This window comes from Tachypleus tridentatus, chromosome 2 (assembly GCF_004210375.1).
Source record: "Tachypleus tridentatus isolate NWPU-2018 chromosome 2, ASM421037v1, whole genome shotgun sequence".
NCBI classification, from domain to species: Eukaryota; Metazoa; Arthropoda; class Merostomata; order Xiphosura; family Limulidae; genus Tachypleus; species Tachypleus tridentatus.
In genome coordinates, this window is record NC_134826.1 from 152739750 (window position 1) to 152762336 (window position 22587).

A 22587-nucleotide genomic window follows, 5' to 3' on the forward strand; every position below is an offset into this window, starting at 1 on the left:
AGCACCAACAAGGTATTTAGAAAAATCACAACAAGCACCAACAAGGTATTTAATAACAAAAACAACAAATATACTTGATGCAAACTGACATGACTGCTATGGAGATATTATATTATTTACAAGCACAAGCCAGTTAATAGATACTGACATATACAGAACTGATGTGGTTACTGTTGTGTTATCATATTATCTACAATCACCAGGCATTTAATAGTTACTAACATATGCAGAACTGATGTGGTTACTGTTGTGTTATCATATTATCTACAGTCATTAGACAGTTAATAGTTACTAACATATACAGAACTGATGTAGTGGCTGTTGTGTTATCATATTATCTACAATCACCAGGCATTTAATAGTTACTAACATATGCAGAACTGATGTGGTTACTGTTGTGTTATCATATTATCTACAATCACCAGGCATTTAATAGTTACTAACATATGCAGAACTGATGTGGTTACTGTTGTGTTATCATATTATCTACAATCACCAGGCAGTTAATAGTTACTAACCTGAACAGAACTAATGTGGCTACTGTCCTAACCTTCCATTAGGACAGTTTGTAACCTGTACAAAACTAATATGGCTACTGTCCTAACCTTCCTTTAGGACAGTTTGTAACCTGTACAAAACTAATATGGCTACTGTCCTAACCTTCCTTTAGGACAGTTTGTAACCTGTACAAAACTAATATGGCTACTCTCCTTACCTTCCTTCAGGACAGTTACTAACCTGCACAGAACTAATGTGGCCACTGTCTTGTCCACCCTTCATGCTATCATGATCCACTTCATCTGTCTCTTCTTCTCCTGTCAGTGCTGTCAGAGTCTTAAAGAGTGCAGAAAGTTCCTTTCCAATGCTGGTGTCTACATGAATGTCCACACCTTCCATTTGCCACTGAACATTTAAGATCCACTTGGCATTGCCTGAGTAAATGCAAGACTGAAGTCAGCTAAAAACACTGATGGTTAAAATACGTATCAATAAGATCATAAGATTTACTGAGAAACTATTATAAGTCGAAGGTACCAAGTTTTTAACCAAAGATAATAACTGGTAATTGAATAAGTTCTTGATTATTCAATTTAAGTGCCTAATTCTAACAATTTCTTTAAAAATACACCTTTGATTAACTTTCAAGCTAACATGTCTAATTTTATCAGTTTAGTTTCAAATTTAACTGTGCATTCTTCAACAGTAATAAACATTTTTTGGAACATGAATTAGATGGTTTGTAGCTTGATTAAATTCTTCTGGTATCAATATTTAGAAATACCAAAATTAGATAATCTGTTTCTTAAGAAACGTCTTTTGATTTTCATAACTTCTTTATATGAACTTTACACAGTTCAGGATTGTAAGCAACAACTACTGATAGCTGAAAGACTTTAAACTCCATGCCTGAACAAAGAAGGTTCAGTAGCTCAGAGTATGTACAGATATTATTTGTTAGTAACCAAGGCTGATTATTAAACCAAAACACTAGTATTTATGAAGCTTGTTTCTAAATTTCATGCAAAGCTCCACAAGGGTTATCTGAGCTAGCTGTCCCTAATTTAGCAGTGTAAGAGTAGAGAGAAGGCACCTAGTCAACACCACCCACCACCAACTCTTGAGCTACTCTTTTACCAATAAATAGTGGGATTGACCCTCACATGATAAAGCCCCCATGGCTGAAAGGGTATGTTTGATGTGATGAGGATTCAAACCTGTGACCCTTAGATTACGAGTCAAGCGCCTTTACCACCTGACCATGCCAGACATATTTACGATATATACATTTTGTGCATGAAGGAATGCATATTAAACTTCATGCATTAATATACATTAATCAATGTATATTTCTCCTCAGCTGTTATTTTTTATGCTATTAGGGCTTTATGATGCTATTACGACAATCAATCATTTATTTAATAAAATTATTTCCTGGTGTTGGATATACAAAACTGCTTGGTGTGATAGTTATTACTTAGTGTGGCTAGTGATCTAATATTTAATGATTTAATTATTTAATATTTTAGCAAGATATCTAAAAGTTAAGTATTTTAACCCTTTCACAATAGGCTTGGTATAATATACAAGGATTTTTCTACACATTTGCGCACGTTACGTCTTTGCATTGTAACTTTTGATACAACATATGTATCCAACAAAATTTGGTAAACTTTTACTAAAGATTACAAGTATTTTGTACACAAGAAGTCAGAGTTTTTAATAAAATATTTTCACTAAAGAATTTGTGAAAATATCAACATGTTTCATTACTAGTACAAGTGTGAAGTCATTTCATGTTATAATTAAAAAAAACTATTGCTCATCCTCAAAATATCAAATATTATTTGTATAATCTATAAAACCTCCTAAACATATTTCAAATGTATGTTTTCAGTAACACATTATAATTTGTTATTTTCTATACTCTAGCTATAGGGGGTCTGTCAATTTGACCAATCTCATAACCATCATGCTAAAATGACTACATATTACAATAAGAAAATATAAATGTTTAGTCTAAGTAAGCTTAAGTCTCTAAATACTGTATATTTACATATATATTTATTAGTTTTTATGTCTACCTAAAATTACATAACTTGTGTTGATGTGGTGCACTCAAGTGACATATGCAGTAATATAAAACTAATCTTTAGTTTTCCCTGTTTTGGCTGTGTTTTAGTAGAGTAGTGATTTTATAATATGCAGTCACATTTCAATTATTATACATTATATATGTATATAAATCATTACTATTTAGAAATAAATTATTAAACTTAGTTTACTTAAAGTATAGAACAATAAATCATGAAATAAAGTAAATAATTAACTCTTCTCACTTCGACCTTTGAACTCAGTTGTTGATAAAGATTGGTTGCTAAGCCTTTTAAAATTTTGCACATGGACAAAATTAAACAACTTTTTTTGGAGTTTTATACAGACAGTTGAATAACCAAAAACATAAATAGCTAAACTGATATATTATAAAATTCCATTACAATTTATCAGGTTTTGTAACTAAGATGTATTTAGATTTAAAGAAATAGGGAACTTTGAGCAGACTAAAGATATAATCTACATTATTGAAAACTTGGATTGAAAGAATAAGGTAGACTTTTCAAAGACTAAAATGGCTGATAAACCCTCTCTCTAGAGACAATCTAAGTTGTTGATTGATTATTTACATGTCATATGCTGTAGTTAGAGTAGAAAAGGGACAGTTACACAAAAAATGGAATGAGCTGAACACCATGTTTGATTCAGTACATATATCAGCAAGATAAAAAGATATGAGGTTCTTATTCTATATTCTAGTTTTAATTTTAGTTAATAATTTGTACAAAACTATAGACTTAGTGTTTTGACATCACAAACACTTAATTTTAAACAGTGCTGCATTCAACATACCATGTGACTTACTAAAATCTATATTTAGGTGGATTATTTTAAAATTTAATTTTAAATTAAGAAACTAACTTATATATAATATTATTCTTTGAATTATAATCTACAGTTTTATTCCAAACTTATTGGCTTAAACTCACGAAATAGTAGTTCAATTAAATTTTGAATGCAAGTCAACAAATATGATGACATAGCCTTTGACCTGTAACCTGTTGTGAAAGGTTTGAAGATGACAGTTCTAAAACTTCTGTTATACAACTCTGTATAATTGTACATTGTGCTTGCAATTACACTGATGTCTAAGCTTTCCATATTTTCCTGATGTCACATTACTCACATCTTTGGTAATTTTTTCATTACTTTAACTGAGAATTGTTAAATCATTGTGTCATGTAGTTTAGATAAAGTCTGAGGCTCCAGTGAACAAAGTATAAATATAGACAACCAAGCTGGCACATGTAAAAGTACAGTTAGAAAAATGTTAGAAGACATGCTGTTTGAGAATGATAAACTATTACAGGGGATATTGTAAAGTGAGTTTCACTGTGTAATAGAGATAAGGAGAATAATTTATATTCTCAAAGGGTGTTCTAAAGTAACTGAACCAGCCTGAGTGGACTTTGATGAAAAGGAGAGAATTATCAATGTCCTGAATATACATTGTGATGACCACAATGTAATGCAAGTGAATCATTTACTGATTTGTATTTTGATAAAAGAAAATAAAGAAATATAATTCGTCTCCTCAACTGGATTTTAAATTAACTGAATCAGTCTCAGTTGACTTTTGACAAGGAAGGAGAATTAGTTAAAGTTTTAGATACTGTTGTGATATTCATAAAGTAATACATTTTGTACATGAGTTTGACTTGTTTTGAATATATTATTTTAGAACAAGTGGTGTTTGTGCTGTTTGTTTATTGTTTGAATTTTTTGCCAACAATTCACAAACACCTACTGTAGAAGAATCCTTAGGCCACTAATAAATAAAACTCTAACACATGAAGACGAAATTTTTAATTTTTTTTTTCTAAAAGACTAAATAATGGGATTATTACATCTTAAGAAAATGTAGTACTGAAGAAAACTATGAACTTCATACAGCTTTATGTACAAACAACAAACAATATCACTCGCTGTTTCCTGCAGGAGCTACAATACACTAACAATCTGTGTTTTATACAACAAACTGTTTCCTGTAGAAACAACAATACACTAACAATCTATGTTTTATACAACACAATGTTTCCTGTAGAAGCAACAATACACCAACAATCTGTGTTTTATACAACACACTGTTTCCTGTAGAAGCATCAATACACTAACAGTCTGTGTTTTATACAACACACTGTTTCCTGTAGAAGCAACAATACACTAACAATCTGTGTTTTATACAACACACTGTTTCCTGTAGAAGCAACAATACACTAACAATCTGTGTTTTATACAACACTGTTTCCTGCAGGAGCTACAATACACTAACAATCTGTGTTTTATACAACACACTGTTTCCTGTAGAAGCAACAATACACTAACAATTTGTGTTTTATACAACACACTGTTTCCTGTAGAAACAACAATACACTAACAATCTATGTTTTACACAACACAATGTTTCCTGTTGAAGTAACAATACACTAACAATCTGTGTTTTATACAACACACTGTTTCACATAGAAGTAACAATACACTAACAGTCTGTGTTTTATACAACACACTGTTTCACGTAGAAGTAACAATACACTAACAATTTGTGTTTTATACAACACACTGTTTCACGTAGAAGTAACAATACACTAACAATCTATGTTTTATACAACACACTGTTTCACGTAGAAGTAACAATACACTAACAGTCTGTGTTTTATACAACACTGTTTCCTGTAGAAACAACAATACATTGACAAAACTATTTTATAAAACTCACCATTTCCTTGAGGACATACTATAGAGTAACAAATTCTAAGTTTTATAGAACTCACTGTTTCCTTGAGGAGCAATGGTTCTTGAGCAGACTTCATAGGTTCCTTCTGAAACAACACACAGGTTCATGATACTTGTATCATTTGGATCTGGTTTCCATTCATCCAGAAAGGTTTCAAAGTCTTCGCAAATCAATACAAAGTGCTAAAAATAATTGAAGAAATCTAAATATTAAATTGAAACACTGAACATAAAACATCCATTGTTAAAATAACCACAAAGCTATTTCTTGACGTTTATAATTATTCAAAAATAAACGAGACTCTGTAGTTTCAGGAAAAATTAATATATCTTATATGCTTTATACATATATTTAGCAGGATTATTTATGAGTTCTAAATGAGTTAGTGAACAGGTACAATTTAAAAGTCATTAGAGCTAATATGTTCTAAGCTCATCTAGGACTGGTTCGATAGCATACAACCTACATACCGATTTCTTGAATGTGGATACTCTATAACAGCAAACAGAAAATGATTATTCAGGTTAGATTTGATAAAATTAGAATAAGAAATTACCTTAAACAAGACCAAATCTTTCAAACTTATGTTTTTAAACTTTCTATAAAATGTCTTAACTCTCTTGGTATGGATTTGGGCAAAATGCCTTTAATCTTGATCCCAAAATGACCTTTATAGTTTCCATACTATACCCTTTAACATCTGTATTCCTAAAATATTGTAATGTTACAGTAAACATTAAAAGTCTTAAAATTCAAAAACATTCAGAATGTTTTACTAAAGATTTCTCCATGAATTCAAGGAGCTGGAGTATATAAAGTATAGACTGTTCCAAGTGCAAAGTAATTTTCATGTGAAGATTAATGGTATTTTCATTTCTTTGAAAATTCAGAAAAATTCATTTGTGTAATCTCTAAAACTGCCTAAACAAATTGCAAACTTTGTTTTTTCATTAAAACTTTATATGTGTTATTTTCTCTATCCTAACTCCATACAGATTTGATCAAACTGACCAACTTCATAACTACTATAAAAAATAAAACAATTGTAAAAAGAACTGCATTTGTTTATCCTAAATAGCTTAAAGCTAGTAACATTATACATCTATTACTACTTTATTGTATTATTTTATTGCTGTCTCAACACCATCCAACTAAAAAAATGGTGCCACGGAAATTGTAAATCATTTTTCAAAACTGTAGCTCCCATAATCCTATTGAATAATGTAACAAACAAGTTACTGGCCTGCTGCTCACAAGTAGGCCTAAGGAGAAATTTTTATTTCTATGTTTCTTTGTCTTATATAACTAACCTGAGAAGTTTATACTTTTTCAATATTAGTTACTGTTGGAATAGCTAATAAAATACACATGAAAACAAGAAATAAATTACTCACCAATGTTGTTGTTGTTTTTTCTTTTTGTTTAACAGTTGATGAAACCGAATCCTACTATTTTTTATACTAATGATAATACTATACTAAATTTTTATAAACTAAATAATACATACAAGAACACAAAATAATAACATGTATAAAACAACCAATAACTATCAATTTTTATGGCTTCCTAACTATGTAATAATAGCCATTAAAAATTCAGATAAGGTCATCAATGTCATTCTGATGAGAATAAACTTCAAAATAGAATAGACAATTCCCCATACTAAAAAACAACAAAATATAATATTTCATAGATTGAAACTTTGGCTTTCTGTTGGTTATAAATAATATAGTAGTAAATGTCAGAGAAAACTACTAGCAATTTGTTAAAATGTGACAGGTGATTGTGGCAAGAGGAGTTTCATATTCTATTTTATGGTTCTGTAACCAATTAAGATTGAAGGCTATACAAAGTATGCTTTGCCTGAACAATTGCAACACCATAATGAATAACATGTTATATTGTATAGTTCTCAGAGAGGAGGATGGTTAGAGAGTAAAATGTCACACAAAGATAAAATTCAAGATTTTTAAAAAATATTTTCTTGTAAAATGAAAAACTTAAATTTATAAAATATTAAAATTTGATTTATTAACTATGTTTTGATGTCAGGTTTATTGATATACCATGACAAAGTTTTGAATGTAATTCCTCAAAAACAATTGTGGCATTTGACATGACTGCAAAGAAAGGGTGGGTAGTCATACTATTAAGAATTGGCTTTATCTACTAAAATTAATTATTATACTATTAAGAACTGGCTTTATTTACTAAAATTAATTATTATACTATTAAGAACTGGCTTTATCTACTAAAAGTAATTATTATACTATTAAGAACTGGCTTTATATACTAAAAGTAATTATTATACTATTAAAAACTGGCTTTATCTACTAAAAGTAATTATTATACTATTAAGAACTGGCTTTATCTACTAAAAGTAATTATTATACTATTAAGAACTGACTTTATCTACTAAAAGTAATTATTATACTATTAAGAACTGGCTTTATCTACTAAAAGTAATTATTATACTATTAAGAACTGGCTTTATCTACTAAAAGTAATTATTATACTATTAAGAACTGGCTTTATCTACTAAAAGTAATTATTATACTATTAAGAACTGGCTTTATCTACTAAAAGTAATTATTATACTATTAAGAATTGGCTTTATCTACTAAAAGTAATTATTATACTATTAAGAACTGGCTTTATCTACTAAGAGTAATTAAATCTTTCTGCATATGAAAAACAACTGTTCTGTACCTGAGAATCTTCCCTTGCTCACCAAAGACCCACAGGAGCAGGCTGATATTCTCATTACTTTCTAAAGTGACAACAACAGCTGCTTTCAGTTCTGTGTCATAAAGTTTGCTGGTTCCACTTGTACTCTAAGAACACAGAGAAACCCTTTGGGAACTATTTGTATGTGACATTAAATTTAAAAGACTTTATCCCATTCTAATTTTGACTTTTTTTTCTTCTCTTCATAACGTTATGACACTGAATGATAACTCGCATAATAAAAACTATTCACATGAAAATACACAACTTTGAACTGAAATATTCAACAAAGATCATTAATCGTTGGAAGGCATTAGTAGAACAGAGGGAGATAATAATGCTGTGGAAGTAATCAACAATCAATTCAGAGTACAATTATTACAGAGATTATATACTAATCTGTCTACGGTGGAAAAAGTAATAACTTTGTTATATGTAGAGTAGAAACTTCATTGTATACCAAACTGAGAGAAACAGATTTATTTAAAACACACAAAAAATAATTTCAGAGTACAAACCTGAGTTTGAAAGACAAAGTCTGCTACAACAGTACATAACCATGGTCATCACACAGAATATCACTACAACAGTGCATAACCATGGTCATCATGCAGAACATCACTACAACAGTGCATAACCATGGTCATCACGCAGAACATCACTACAACAGTGCATAACCATGGTCATCACGCAGAACATCACTACAACAGTGCATAACCATGGTCATCACTACAACAGTGCATAACCATGGTCATCACGCAGAACATCACTACAACAGTGCATAACCATGGTCATCACGCAGAACATCACTACAACAGTGCATAACCATGGTCATCACGCAGAACATCACTACAACAGTGCATAACCATGGTCATCACGCAGAACATCACTACAACAGTGCATAACCATGGTCATCACGCAGAACATCACTACAACAGTGCATAACCATGGTCATCACGCAGAACATCACTACAACAGTGCATAACCATGGTCATCACACAGAATATCACTACAACAGTGCATAACCATGGTCATCATGCAGAACATCACTACAACAGTGCATAACCATGGTCATCACGCAGAACATCACTACAACAGTGCATAACCATGGTCATCACGCAGAACATCACTACAACAGTGCATAACCATGGTCATCACTACAACAGTGCATAACCATGGTCATCACGCAGAACATCACTACAACAGTGCATAACCATGGTCATCACGCGAGAACATCACTACAACAGTGCATAACCATGGTCATCACGCAGAACATCACTACAACAGTGCATAACCATGGTCATCACGCAGAACATCACTACAACAGTGCATAACCATGGTCATCACGCAGAACATCACTACAACAGTGCATAACCATGGTCATCACGCAGAACATCACTACAACAGTGCATAACCATGGTCATCACGCAGAACATTACTACAACAGTGCATAACCATGGTCATCATGCAGAACATTACTACAACAGTGCATAACCATGGTCATCATGCAGAACATCACTACAACAGTGCATAACCATGGTCATCATGCAGAACATCACTACAACAGTGCATAACCATGGTCATCACACAGAACATCGCTACAACAGTGCATAACCATGGTCATCACGCAGAACATCACTACAACAGTGCATAACCATGGTCATCACGCAGAACATCACTACAACAGTGCATAACCATGGTCATCACGCAGAACATCACTACAACAGTGCATAACCATGGTCATCACGCAGAACATCACTACAACAGTGCATAACCATGGTCATCACGCAGAACATCACTACAACAGTGCATAACCATGGTCATCATGCAGAATATCATTACAACAGTGCATAAACATGATCATCACACAGAACATCACTACAACAGTGCATAAACATGGCCATCACACAGAACATCACTACAACAGTGCATAACCATGGTCATCACACAGAACATTACTACAACAGTGCATAACCATAGTCATCACACAGAACATCACTACAACAGTGCATAAACATGATCATCACACAGAACATCACCAAAACAACAGTGCGTAAACATGGTCATCACACAGAACATCACCAAAACAACAGTGCGTAAACATGGTCATCACACAGAACATCACCAAAACAACAGTGCATAAACATGGTCATCACACAGAACATCACCAAAACAACATTACATAACCATGGTCATCATACAGAACACAACTGATAAACAATACATAACAATGGTTATCACACAGAACACCACTAAATAAAAGAACATATCAATGGTCATCATACAGAACACTACAAAATAACATGACATATCTATGGTCATCACATAGAACACCACATAACAAAAGCAATCACATACCACACCTTTGAGCAAAACCACATTTCCAGACTTTTTTATCTCAGATCAAAATGTGTTAAGAAGTACAAACTTTGTAAGCCCATCTAAGAGCACATGATTATATTCCATAATGTTTTAAATCACACAAGAATATGTAAAGAAATACACTGATTCCTAACCTATGTTAAATCATACAAAAGTATCTAGAGAGAAACCATATATTTACAAACTATATAATATATAAAGACATATATAGTTTAAGTATGTTAACCCACCACAGAGTAGGTGTTAAGAGGTGTATAGATTCTCAATATTTATCTTACCCTTGAGTGCATGTGGAGAAGTACACAGCTTCGATGTTTGTTAACCCACACCTTAGTATGTGTTGAGATGTAGAGAGACTCCCTAAGTTTAACACACACCCTCAGTATGTGTTGAGACACAGACTCCTTATGTTTGTTAACTCACACCTTAGTATGTGTTAAGATGTAGAGACTTCATACGTTTAACACACCCCCTCAGTATGTGTTGAGACATAGACTCCTTATGTTTGTTAACTCACACCTTAGTATGTGTTGAGATGTAGAGAGACTTCCTAAGTTTGTTAACTCACCCCTGAGTATGTGTTGAGAGGAACACAGATTCCCATGTCATCTACTGTCAGCTGTAAGAAGAGTGTTCCAAGACTTTGAGTACTGAGTTGGGATATTTGAGGTACTTTCTCAAACACCTGTTGTGTAGCAGTTAATACCTGTAAAACAATGATATGTACATGTAACTAGCTATATAAGGACTAACCTAGCACATAACAGTAATAGCAAATCATGTTAATAAGATCCACACACACACTGCTTCCTTTCATACAAGATCAAACTATCACTAATCTGATCTGGTAATGATGTAACTTGTATAGATTACAGTAAAAGTGGATAATACTTCTTTTTTTTGGTATGACAAAGACAACACAGAGAAACAGAAAAAAAGGTTTTACTACTGGTTAAAAAATGATGTGATAACCATGTAAAACATTATGGTACCAAAACCTTATCCTACTCACACTATACTGTCTAACAAACACTATGGTACCAAAACCTTATCCTACTCACACTATACTGTCTAACAAACATTATGGTATCAAAACCTTATCCTACTCACACTATACTGTCTAACAAACATTATGGTACCAAAACCTTATCCTACTCACACTATTCTGTCTAACAAACATTATGGTACCAAAACCTTATCCTACTCACACTATACTGTCTAACAAACACTATGGTACCAAAACCTTATCCAACTCACACTATAATGTCTAACAAACATTATGGTACCAAAACCTTATCCTTCTCACAATATACTGTCTAACAAACATTATGGTACCAAAACCTTATCCTACTCACACTATACTGTCTAACAAACACTATGGTACCAAAACCTTATCCTACTCACACTATACTGTCTAACAAACATTATGGTACCAAAACCTTATCCTACTCACACTATTCTGTCTAACAAACATTATGGTACCAAAACCTTATCCTACTCACACTATACTGTCTAACAAACACTATGGTACCAAAACCTTATCCTTCTCACAATATACTGTCTAACAAACATTATGGTACCAAAATCTTATCCTACTCACACTATACTGTCTAACAAACACTATAGTACCAAAACCTTATCCTACTCACACTATGCTGTCTAACAAACATTATGGTACCAAAACCTTATCCTACTCACACTATACTGTCTAACAAACACTATGGTACCAAAACCTTATCCAACTCACACTATAATGTCTAACAAACATTATGGTACCAAAACCTTATTCTACTCACACTATACTGTCTAACAAACATTATGGTACCAAAACCTTATCCTACTCACACTATACTGTCTAACAAACACTATGGTACCAAAACCTTATCCTACTCACACTATTCTGTCTAACAAACATTATGGTACCAAAACCTTATCCTACTCACACTATACTGTCTAACAAACATTATGGTATCAAAACCTTATCCTACTCACACTATACTGTCTAACAAACATTATGGTACCAAAACCTTATCCCACTCACACTATACAGTCTAACAAACATTATGGTACTATATTTAACTGAAACACAGACAACACTAACCTCTCTATTTAACTGAAAAACAGATAACACTAACCTCTATATTCAACTGAAACACAAATAACACTAACCTCTAAATTCAACTGAAACACAGATAACACTAACCTCTATATTCAACTGAAACACAGATAACACTAACCTCTATATTCAACTGAAACACAGAGAACACTAACCTCTATATTCAACTGAAACACAGATAACACTAACCTCTATATTAAACTGAAACACAGATAACACTAACCTCTTTACTTATCTGAAACACAGATAACACTAACCTCTTTACTTATCTGAAACACAGATAACACTAACCTCTTTACTTATTTGAAACACAGATAAGACTAACCTCTTTACTGATCTGAAACACATAACACTAACCTCTTTACTTATCTGAAACACAGATAACACTAACCTCTTTACTTATCTGAAACACAGGTAACACCAAACTCTTTATTTAACTAAAACACAGATAACACTAACCTGTCTATTCAACTGAAACACAGATAACACTAATCCCTATATTCAATTGAAACAGAGATAACACTAACCTCTATATTCAATTGAAACACAGATAACACTAACCTCTATATTCAATTGAAACACAGATAACACTAACCTCTGTATTTAATTGAAACACAGATAACACTAACCTCTGTATTTATTGACACAGATAACACTAATCTCTTTATTTAATTGAAACACAGAATACACTAACCTCTGTATTTATTGACACAGATAACACTAATCTCTTTATTTAATTAAAACACAGATAATACTAACCTCTGTATTTATTGACACAGATAACACTAACCTCTTTACTTAACTAAAACACAGATAACACTAACCTCTCTATTCAACTGAAACACAGATAACACTAATCCCTATATTTAACTGAAACACAGATAACACTAACCTCTATATTCAATTGAAACAGAGATAACACTAACCTCTATATTCAATTGAAACAGAGATAACACTAACCTCTATATTCAATTGAAACACAGATAACACTAACCTCTATATTCAATTGAAACAGAGATAACACTAACCTCTATATTCAATTGAAACACAGATAACACTAACCTCTGTATTTAATTGAAGCACAGATAACACTAACCTCTGTATATATTGACACAGATAACACTAATCTCTTTATTTAATTGAAACACAGATAACACTAACCTCTGTATTTATTGACACAGATAACACTAATATCTTTATTTATTTGAAACACAGATAACACTAACCTCTGTATTTATTGACACAGATAACACTAATCTCTTTATTTAATTGAAACACAGATAACACTAACCTCTGTATTTATTGACACAGATAACACTAACCTCTTTACTTATCTGAAACACAGATAACACTAACCTCTGTATTTAATTGACACAGATAACACTAATCTCTGTATTTAATTGACACAGATAACACTAACCTCTGTATTTAATTGACACAGATAACACTAACCTCTGTATTTATTGACACAGATAACACTAACCTTTTTACTTATCTGAAACACAGATAACACTAACCTCTCTATTTAACTGAAACACAGATAATACTAATCTATTTACTTATCTGAAACACAGATAACACTAACCTCTTTATTTAACTGAAACACAGATAACACTAACCTCTCTATTTAACTGAAACACAGATAACACTAACCTCTCTATTTAACTGAAACACAGATAATACTAATCTATTTACTTATCTGAAACACAGATAACACTAACCTCTTTATTTAACTGAAACACAGATAATACTAATCTATTTACTTATCTGAAACACAGATAACACTAAACTCTTTATTTAACTGAAACACAGATAACACTAACCTCTTTATTTAAACTGGCTCTTTGTTCAGTCCAATACTCATAAGCATTCTTGTAGTTTAGCCAAACCAGAACAGCTATAAATTAAAAACTTTCATATTAACATGTAAGCCTATGAAGAACAAGAACAAATTTACCCAACTGAACTTCTGGTACCAAACTTAGGGTAAAACCTTTCCTGATTTCAGCATGCACTTATAAGTATACAATTACTTTCATAACATTGAAGAATTCTGCCACATTCTGTTTCTTCTTGTTCATCCAAAGATGGTTATTTTGTTAATTTTAACTCTATTCCTGACCACTTCCACTGTTGTTAAACCCCCTTAATAAACTTGAATTCTAGTTTGTTGCCAGGTTCACAACAAATCAAGAAGTATTAAGATAGATATGATAAATAAAATGTCTGCACTTTTCGTTTACTCTGTTGTTCCAAGATTTTATTTGGCAAACATGAAACTTCATACAAGTGATGTACTCTCTTCATGGCAATGCCACCTCCTGAAATAAAAGACGTAGCCTAGCTAGGTGGATACAGTTAGTTTTTAACATCTAGCTTCAGACCGTTAAGTTGGTTGATTACAACTTATGGATTGCCACTGATTCCAACTTAGATTTAAAAAATCACTACACATTTGATAATATCTTTTAGGGTAGTAGCACAGGCCTTTTATCTACAAGGTACTACAGACACTGAAGATATCAAGTTACATCATATTAACATACCTTTATCTAAAGCAATAGGTTGGATATATATAAGAGGCCTGTTTAATGTTAACATACCTTTATCTAAAGCAATAGGTTGGATATATATAAGAGGCCTGTTTAATGTTAACATACCTTTATCTAAAGCAATAGGTTGGATATATACAAGAGGCCTGTTTAATGTTAACATACCTTTATCTAAAGCAATAGGTTGGATATATATAAGAGGCCTGTTTAATGTTAACATACCTTTATCTAAAGCAATAGGTTGGATATATATAAGAGGCCTGTTTAATGTTAACATACCTTTATCTAAAGCAATAAATTGGATATATATAAGAGGCCTGTTTAATGTTAACATACCTTTATCTAAAGCAATAGATTGGATATATATAAGAGGCCTGTTTAATGTTAACATACCTTTATCTAAAGCAATAGGTTGGATATATATAAGAGGCCTGTTTAATGTTATCAGTACTGCTTCCTTTTCTTCAGCTTGGCTAGAAATCATTTCATCCTACAAAACACGATAAAACAAAGTACATTTATCTTTTCACATTTGTTATGAGAAGTCTAACTAACAGAAAACATTGTTAAACACAGAGAAACAAACCTTTACAAATGTAATTATAAAATACAAAACATGTAAATACTCTCAAGCACAGAATTTGGTGGAATCTTCAATTTACTGTTTATATTATTTCACGACTCAGGAGACCAAGACATTTTCTGCTACTGGTATACAATGTTTAAAGTACATCTTATTAGTAACCAAAATACACATGTGAAAAAACATATAGACACATACATAACATAAAAAATGAGCTCTTATTTCTGTAAATGTTCTAATAAATGTACTTGTAGCACTACAAGATCAGAAATCCTTAAAACTTGGAAGAATAATTTCCACCTGAGAAATACAGGGACACACCATTAGTTACTAACCTGAAGAGCATTCCTCATACAAATCCTTGTTTTAAAATATGCAAACTGTAGAAACTCTGGTTCTGCTTCTTCAAATAACGCATTCTAAAACAACAGTATTACTGTTACCATTTGAAATGTCAATAAATGTTTCCATTACAAATGTTTTTTATCTCTAGTTCAATAACAATAAATGTTAAATGTTAGTTTCAAAAATCAGATGCTAGTTATATTTAATGAAACAGTTAAAATTTGAATATGATGGTCTTATTTTTACCATACAAGAGAAACAGTTGGGTTACGTTTACATTTATAAGACATACTAATGAGCACCGTTAGACAAGAAACTAAGCTACATAAACTAATTATAAGTTGATATAACACGTACTGAAGAATATGTAACTACATAAGTTGATATAACATGTACTGATCAGTACCATGAGACAAGAAACTAAACTATATAAACTAATTATAAGTTGATATAACATGTACTGATGAGTACCATTAGACAAGAAACTAAACTACATAAACTAATTATAAGTTGATATAACATGTACTGATGAGTACCATTAGACAAGAAACTAAGCTACATAAACTAATTATAAGTTGATATAACATGTACTGATGAGTACCATTAGACAAGAAACTAAGCTACATAAACTAATTATAAGTTGATATAACATGTACTGAAGAATATGTAACTACATAAGTTGATATAACATGTACTGAAGAATATGTAACTACACAAGTTGATATAACATGTACTGATGAGTACCATTAAACAAAAAACTAAACTACATAAACTAATTATAAGTTGATATAATATGTACTGACGAGTACTGTCAGGTAAGAAACTAAGCTACATAAACTAATGATAAGTTGATATAACATGTACTGAAGAATATGTAACTACATAAGTTGATATAACATGTACTGATCAGTACCATTAGACAAGAAACTAAACTATATAAACTAATTATAAGTTGATAAACATGTACTGAAGAGTGTTGTCAGGCAAGAAACTAAACTACATAAACTAATTATAAGTTGATATAACATGTACTGATGAGTACCATTAGACAAGAAACTAAGCTACATAAACTAATTATAAGTTGATATAACATGTACTGATGAGTACCATTAGACAAGAAACTAAGCTACATAAACTAATTATAAGTTGATATAACATGTACTGAAGAATATGTAACTACATAAGTTGATATAACATGTACTGAAGAATATGTAACTACACAAGTTGATATAACATGTACTGATGAGTACCATTAAACAAAAAACTAAACTACATAAACTAATTATAAGTTGATATAACATGTACTGAAGAATATGTAACTACACAAGTTGATATAACATGTACTGACGAGTACTGTCAGGTAAGAAACTAAACTATATAAACTAATTATAAGTTGATAAACATGTACTGAAGAGTGTTGTTAGGCAAGAAACTAAACTACATAAACTAATTATAAGTTGATATAACATGTACTGAAGAGCACCATTAGACAAGAAACTAAACTATATAAACTAATTATAAGTTGATATAACATGTACTGACAAGAAACTAAACTATATAACAAGTTATGAGTTGAGAGAATTTACTTTGATAAGCTGTCCAAGAGCCAAATTCAGATCTACTTGAGCTTTACCAAACAGCTTCATGTAACCACCTGTTAAAGAATGTAACGTATATGTGACCAGCACGTCTTTAAAATATGGAGAACAGAATATATTTAACACAGAGCTAATGAAATATAAAAAAGTGAAAAATTTACAAGTTTTAGGATAAAAATCATTTAAGAAGTTAATCAATTTATCATTTGAGCCAATTCTGTAGAAGCTAGAACTGACCCTTTTTAGACATACTTTAATTTTATACTTGTTAACCCATCAATATGGGTCATAGGTCAAAGGCCATGTCATCACGTTTGCTGACTTAATTCAAATTTATAGATTATAATTCATATTTCAGTATTATACATTAGTTAATTCCCCAATTTAAATGTAAGTATCAAAAAATAATCCTATATATCAATTTCCTATTTTTAAGATATTAATATATTTATTGAATCAACCAATGTGGCATTGCCTGCCTCTTTAATCTTTGAAAGTACCTGCTTATGTACACTTACCTTACCCAATGATGTGTGTATAACCAATCAAATACAGAATTATTTTGTCTCTCTAGTGGTTTTACAGCCTCTGTGAGGTACTTTTGTGGAAAAAAATCTTTCTTTTGATGTTAGATTACAACTGGTAATAGATTAGCGAGCTCAAATAATCATATTGTTTTAGAACTAAATACAGCTTACTTACATGCTTGATAAATTACAGTGGAGTTGTGTGATATTGGCATAGTAATTTAAGATTGTTATTATTTCAAAATGCATGTATAAAACCTAAAAGAGATATTTTATTTTACATCCTACACATTCAAAACGTGATAAGGCTTAGCAGCCTGTGGCAAGTGTAAATGTGTACAAAGTTCATAACTTAGAGAAATAACTGTTTACTTTACTTTTTTATTTATTGTTCTGTGTTTTAAAAATATAAACATTATTTGTTGATTGTAAAAACACACACATATATATATATATTGGGTTGAGGAATAATTCGCGAGCGTTTTTTCAAGTTAAAAAAATATATTCATAAATGAAACGCTTTCACAAAATATTTCATGTCATTTGGTAGATAATTTTTTGCTCTAATAGATGGTGTGTTTGATTTTCATATGTCTTTAATTTTTGCTTTCATTTTCAGCTCATTAAATGGAATGTCAAGTGGACAAAATCGAGCATTTTCGACACCATCTGCTTTTCGCATTTAATTTCTTGCAATTTCGTTTAAAACAATGCATACTATATTCCTAGGTATTACATGAAATAAAGTATCATAATAAATGTTTTGGATGTAATGTGTTCATGCATTGAAGTATTGTATAGTCTTGTATGTAATGCTTAAATGAAATTATTTAAAAACGCTCACGAATTATTCCTCAACCTAATATAATGCATTATAACTGAAATGTGATAGTATTTTACAAAAATACTAGTCCACTAAAACATAGCAAGACAAGTCACTTTGTAAAGGACAGTTTTACATTGTTGGATATGTTAAAATGAATGCAGGTATGCTACACCATTGCAACTTCTGTAATGTTAACCAGACATGGCTGAAAGATCAATGTAAAAATAAAAATATATATAGATGTATAATGTTATGAGATTTCAGCTATTTAGAATAAAGATTTTTTGTTATAATTTGTAGTCATTCTAGAATGAAAAAAACATAATTTATATTTATTTCCTAATTTTTCTTGGTGGTTATGAAGTTGTTCAAATTGACCCGATCCTTACAGAGGTACATTAATAAAAACAGTTTTTTTTCTAAAAGTTTGATAATTATCTGGAGGTTGTAAAGATTTTGCATGCAAAATTTGAAAGTTTTCTGATGCATAAAATTATTTTCACCCTTAAAATCAAAATTACTTTACATGTTGGATAATGAAAAAAAAAAGTACGAGAAAAACATTACATAAAATATTTAAAATGTAATAAAAAATCTGGTATTCTGTGTACCAAAGCCTGGTTATGATTACTGATAATCTGCAAAATTTTGCAAAGATGTGCCTGTTAATTTAAAGGTTATAGCAAGAAAACTATAACAAGCATAAAATGGTTAAGAGGTTAGTCCCTGAAACCAAGCTTTGCTGAAAGAGTTAATAATCTATCTAAAGTTATTTATTTTCATTAAAATTAAAATAGAATGCATGTAGCTTTTTTGAGTTATTATTGACACAGAGATATAAATACATATGGTTTTTAATGTCTTTTACTCTCACAGTTACTGTTTAATATAAAAATGTACATACCTAGGGTATTTTATATCATTTACTCCTAAAGCTATTGTAGGTGTAAAGAAGTACATACCTATGGTCTTTGACATCTTTCTCTCCCAAAATTATTGTTGATATAGAGATGTATATACCTATGGGCTTTGAAATCTTTTACTCCTGAAGTTATTGTTCATATAAAGATGTACATATGTATAGTCTTTGATATCTTTACTTCAACATTAATGCTGATATAAAAATGTACATATGTATGGTCTTTTTTATATCTTTTACACACAAAATAATCCTGTATTTAAAATGAATTTCAAGAACAAATAGCATTGATGCTACTGACATACTTTCTAAACAATTTTGCTGAGAAGCTGTTTAAAATACCAAACATCATAATTCAAATTACAACCTTTCACTGAGTTATAAAGGTTTCAGGGAATTCCACTCTTCGTCAGTAACTGTACTTAAGGGCAAATCAGAAGAATACAAATAGGCTTCACATAATACTTGAAAGTATATAAAGTGTATGGTATGTTGAGATGTCTACTACTCACACAGTGTTTTGTATGATGTACTGTTATATAGATTTCTGATCTTGTTTTTCACACACTTTGGATTCTGACATGTTACTAAAATCAAAATTAAAGTATGTCAGACATGAGCACTGAGCTCAATTCCCAATCACTGATGATATCTATCTTGCAAAGCTACAAATAAGTTATAATCCTCTGAAAAAGAAAAACATTAAAGGTAAGAAGTTAATTTAGACACACACACAAAACGAGGTTTGTTTAAGTCATCAATGTTTCTGTGGTAATAATTATATAGATATTCTGCTTGGATAACATATCTATTAACCAAAAGTGGGCGGAGCTAAAATAACTCACCTCCACTAGCCCCTCCAGCAGACAGGTTCTGGACACGATTTGATAGCTGCAATTCTACTGTGCCAGTCTCAAGTCTCACAGCACTACTGGTTGGAGTTGTAGCTGTAATTTGTATACCCTGAAAAACAGAGCAACAGTTGTTTTACAAAAGTTTTATACAATGAGGTTTCTCAAATAAATTCAACTAACTTAACCTCAGTTCTAATCTTTATGATCAGCTATTACACTTATTTCTGTGTATCTCAGAATGGCTGGAATGGGTATTAACACTTTTACTAATAAAGCAAAGAACAATGTTTCGACCTTCCTGAAGATGACCTAGGAAGGTCAAAACGTTGTTCTCTGCTTTATTAGTAAAAGTGTTAATACCCATACCAGTCATTCTGAGATACGCTTTTATTTCAAGTGGGTTTCTTGTCATCAAGAACTTCTTTCTGCAATACTATTTCTACAAGCAAACACTGTCTGTAATTATGTTTTAGTTTAAAGTACATACACGTTGTGTCCTAAATTTGCAATATTAACTTACTTTAAGTCTTAGCTGAAGGGAAAAAAGCAGACGACGCATCTGAGATTCGGGAGACTTTTCTTCTTCAATCAAAATAGGCACAGGTTTGTCTGTTCCAGACATCTTCTGTACAACCTCATTAACTTCCTAATGGGACACAGTCATATGTGAAAGGCAATCCAACCAACAACACCAATACTTGCTGAAAATAACTGTATTTTCTATTTAAAATATCATTTTTTAAAGCTATTTGAAAATATCTTAGTAAAACATTAAAGAAACAGGACTAGAAAGAAAAGGTAACATTTACACACTACAAAATAAAACTATATAATTATGTTAGAAATCAGTAATATTAAAAACAAATTAATAAAGTAGAGACTGGCAGGAAAACTGTAAATGAATGTTTCACAACAGAAGAGTTATACACACACTACATTTAATAAATTACCAGGTGAAGTGACTGGTAGGAAGATCTGTATTTGAATGTTTCACAGTAGAAGAGGTATACATGTACTACATCTAATAAATTACTAGGTGAAGTGACTGGTAGGAAGATCTGTATTTGAATGTTTCACAGTAGAAGAGGTATACATGTACTACATCTAATAAATTACCAGGTGAAGTGACTGGTAGGAAGATCTGTATTTGAATGTTTCACAGTAGAAGAGGTTTACATGTACTACATTTAATAAATTACCAGGTGAAGTGACTGGTAGGAAGATCTGTATTTGAATGTTTCACAGTAGAAGAGGTATACATGTACTACATCTAATAAATTACTAGGTGAAGTGACTGGTAGGAAGATCTGTATTTGAATGTTTCACAGTAGAAGAGGTATACATGTACTACATCTAATAAATTACCAGGTGAAGTGACTGGTAGGAAGATCTGTATTTGAATGTTTCACAATAGAAGAGGTATACATGTACTACATCTAATAAATTATCAGGTGAAGTGACTGGTAGGAAGATCTGTATTTGAATGTTTCACAATAGAAGAGGAATACATGTACTACATCTAATAAATTACCAGGTGAAGTGACTGGTAGGAAGATCTGTATTTGAATGTTTCACAATAGAAGAGGTATACACGCACTACATCTAATAAATTATCAGGTGAAGTGACTGGTAGGAAGATCTGTATTTGAATGTTTCACAATAGAAGAGGTATACATGTACTACATCTAATAAATTACCAGGTGAAGTGACTGGTAGGAAGATCTGTATTTGAATGTTTCACAGTAGAAGAGGTATACATGTACTACATCTAATAAATTACTAGGTGAAGTGACTGGTAGGAAGATCTGTAT

General features: G+C 31.2%; 1 protein-coding gene across 1 annotated transcript in view; it reads right to left on the minus strand.

Annotated features, from left to right (window-relative positions):
• The window catches only part of LOC143245650 (bridge-like lipid transfer protein family member 1), a 252531-nt gene that overhangs the window by 66776 nt on the left and 163168 nt on the right, over nt 1-22587 (minus strand). Inside the window, 11 exon segments of the mRNA XM_076491999.1 lie at nt 739-932; nt 5385-5529; nt 8079-8105; nt 8107-8181; nt 11025-11162; nt 14396-14469; nt 15518-15614; nt 16043-16126; nt 17639-17706; nt 20768-20885; nt 21297-21422. Coding sequence (XP_076348114.1) covers nt 739-932; nt 5385-5529; nt 8079-8105; nt 8107-8181; nt 11025-11162; nt 14396-14469; nt 15518-15614; nt 16043-16126; nt 17639-17706; nt 20768-20885; nt 21297-21422 — 1146 coding nt within the window.